Here is a 2,394-nt window from a genome sequence, read left to right on the forward strand (position 1 = left end):
AGTCCTCAGTGCCAGTGGGTAGTGGTGGCCTTGGCACTGCTGGGGCAACTCGATGATCTTGAAGCTCTTTCCCAACCTGGCTGTTTCTGTGTGTGGAGCCGAACCTGCTGCCTGGGGAGCAGAGAGGGGACCCAGCTCAGGGTTCATCCCATGCTGCCAAACCAAACCTCTGCTTCCCCTCCAGGTCCTGGTTGTGGAGACAAGCAACACCTCAGCTCCAAACCATGAGCTGCCTTTGCCTCGGGGGATGCTGGAGCTGAGAGCCCCAACCCCAAGGGAAGGAAGATGCTGCAGACCAGCAACTACAGCCTGGTGCTGTTCCTGCAGTTCCTCCTGCTCTTCTACGACCTCTTTGTCAACTCCTTCTCGGAGCTGCTCCGCACGGCCCCTGCTGTCCAGCTCGTCCTCTTCATGTGAGTGCCAGCAGGGGGCTGTGGCCACCGTGGTGCCACAGGAGGGTTGGGATCTCACCACCTTTCTCTCCTCCTGCAGCATCCAGGACATTGCTATTCTCTTCAATGTCATCATCATCTTCCTTATGTTCTTCAACACCTTCGTCTTCCAGGCTGGGCTGGTCAACCTCCTCTTCCACAAGTTCAAGGGGACCATCCTGTTGTCTGCAGCCTACCTGGGGCTCAGCATCTCCTTCCACGTCTGGGTTATGGTAGGTTGAGGGTGCTGGTTCCTCCTGAGGGTGACAAGCAGTGCTCTCCTTGCCCTGCTGGCCACAGCCCTCTGCCCCCTTCACTCCCTCTCTCATGAGAGGAAGACCATAAGCTCCCACAACAGGGGCACTTTGGTGTCCCCCCCATCGGCATCAGGCTGGAAGGAGGGAGCTGCCCCATCCCGGCCACTTTCCTAAGGGCAACAACCTGCTGGAAAATCCTCTTTCCTCCAGGGAAAGCAGCTCCAGCTCCATGCTGGCACAGGGTAATCCCTGCTGAGGTGTGAGACAGCAGCTCCTGGTTCACCTGGGATTAATCCCCAGCAAACACCAGTGCTCAGAGCCTGGGCACAGCCACTTCCCTGCTGGCACTGAGCAGCCCTGAGGGCTCTCAGGGGGTCCTGGCTCTGTGGAGGCAGCATCTTCCCCTTTTCACCCCCAAATCAACTCCCTCTTATCCCCAGGGGCTGAAGGAGCAGACCCAAGACCCTGCCCAGCCCCTTGGCGCCCTCCTCCATGAGGTCTCATCCTGCCTCCATCCTCAGGGTGAGGGTCCCTCCTCACCCCACTGCCCTGGGGGGCTGGAGCAGCCACGCTGGTGCTGCCCACACCCCCGAGCCAGGGGATTGACAAGGGATTTGTGGGGATCTGAAGCAGGAATAGGTCCTGGCTCACTGGCTAAATCCCCTGAGCTGCTTAACCTTTGGGGTGGGGGTGCCCCCAAACTGATGGAGCTGCTGTGAGGGCTGGAGCAGCTCTGCTCTGGAGCCAGGCTGAGAGAGCTGGGCTGGGGCAGCTGGAGAAGAGAAGGCTCCTCAAGGGGACACCTTAGAGCAGCTCCAGTGCCTAAAGGGGCTCCAGGAGACCTGGAGAGGGGCTTTGGACAAGGGATGGAGGGACAGGACAAGGGCAATGGCTTGAACCTGCCAGAGGGGAGATTGAGATGAGCTCTGAGGCAGAAGCTCTTCCCTGGGAGGGTGCTGAGGCGCTGGCACAGGGTGCCCAGAGAAGCTGTGGCTGCCCCATCCCTGGCAGTGTTCAAGGCCAGGTTGGACACAGGGGCTTGGAGCAACCTGCTCTAGTGGAAGGTGTCCCTGCCCGGGGCAGGGGTTGGAGCCGGAGGAGCTTTAAGCTCCCTTCATCCCAAACCATTCCCTAACTCCTGTCCCTGTGCTCAGAACCTGCGCTGGCGCGACTCCAGCCGCTTCGTGTGGACCGAAGGCCTGCAGACCCTCTTTGTGTTCCAGCGCCTGGGTAAGGGCTGATGGTCACAGGTCCTGCTGCTCTTTTGGGGTGCCTCTGGGGGTGCAGGTGGGTGCCCGCCCTCACCCCTCCCTCCCTGCCTCCCGCAGCGGCCGTGCTCTACTGTTACTTCTACAAGAGGACCGCAGTGCATCTGGGGGACCCCCTCTTCTACCAGGACTCGCTGTGGCTGCGCAAGGAGTTTGAGCAGTTCCGTGGCTGATGGTCCCCCCCCAGCTCTTCAGCACCTCATGGCCCCGTTGTGGACAGCTCCACCTCAGCCACCTTCTCCTCTTCCTCACCGGTACCAGCACCTCAGGTGGATGCTGGGAGCTGGTGGGAAGCTAATGCTGCATCCCCATGTACATCAGGAAGACGGCTCCACAGCCCTTGTTGGGACTCGAGTGGTTTTGTAATCAGTAAAGAAATAAATTAGCTGTGTTTTCCAATGCTGACCCCCCCTCCCGGGCTCTTCCCTCCCTCCCACT

The 2,394-nt window shown here is 60.1% G+C and overlaps 1 protein-coding gene across 1 annotated transcript; it reads left to right on the top strand.

Annotated features, from left to right (window-relative positions):
• The first annotated feature begins 210 nt into the window (after nt 1-210).
• TMEM138 (transmembrane protein 138) lies at nt 211-2,129 on the top strand. The gene is made up of 4 exons (XM_010017363.1): nt 211-413; nt 493-664; nt 1,843-1,918; nt 2,017-2,129. The coding sequence occupies exons 1-4, from the start codon at nt 286-288 to the stop codon at nt 2,127-2,129; spliced, it is 489 nt and encodes a 162-aa protein (XP_010015665.1). The 5' UTR covers nt 211-285.
• The last annotated feature ends 265 nt before the right edge of the window (nt 2,130-2,394 follow it).

Source organism: Nestor notabilis, unplaced genomic scaffold, assembly GCF_000696875.1.
Source record: "Nestor notabilis isolate BGI_N333 unplaced genomic scaffold, ASM69687v1 scaffold16376, whole genome shotgun sequence".
NCBI classification, from domain to species: Eukaryota; Metazoa; Chordata; class Aves; order Psittaciformes; family Psittacidae; genus Nestor; species Nestor notabilis.

What these genes read in the sequence shown, in the direction of transcription:
- TMEM138 (XM_010017363.1), top strand. Translation starts at nt 286, where the DNA reads ATGCTGCAGACCAGCAACTACAGCCTGGTGCTGTTCCTGCAGTTCCTC. An exon ending in CCTTCCACGTCTGGGTTATG is followed by an intron (nt 665 to 1,842) that starts GTAGGTTGAGGG and finishes CCCTGTGCTCAG; the next exon opens with AACCTGCGCTGGCGCGACTC. An exon ending in CTTTGTGTTCCAGCGCCTGG is followed by an intron (nt 1,919 to 2,016) that starts GTAAGGGCTGAT and finishes TGCCTCCCGCAG; the next exon opens with CGGCCGTGCTCTACTGTTAC.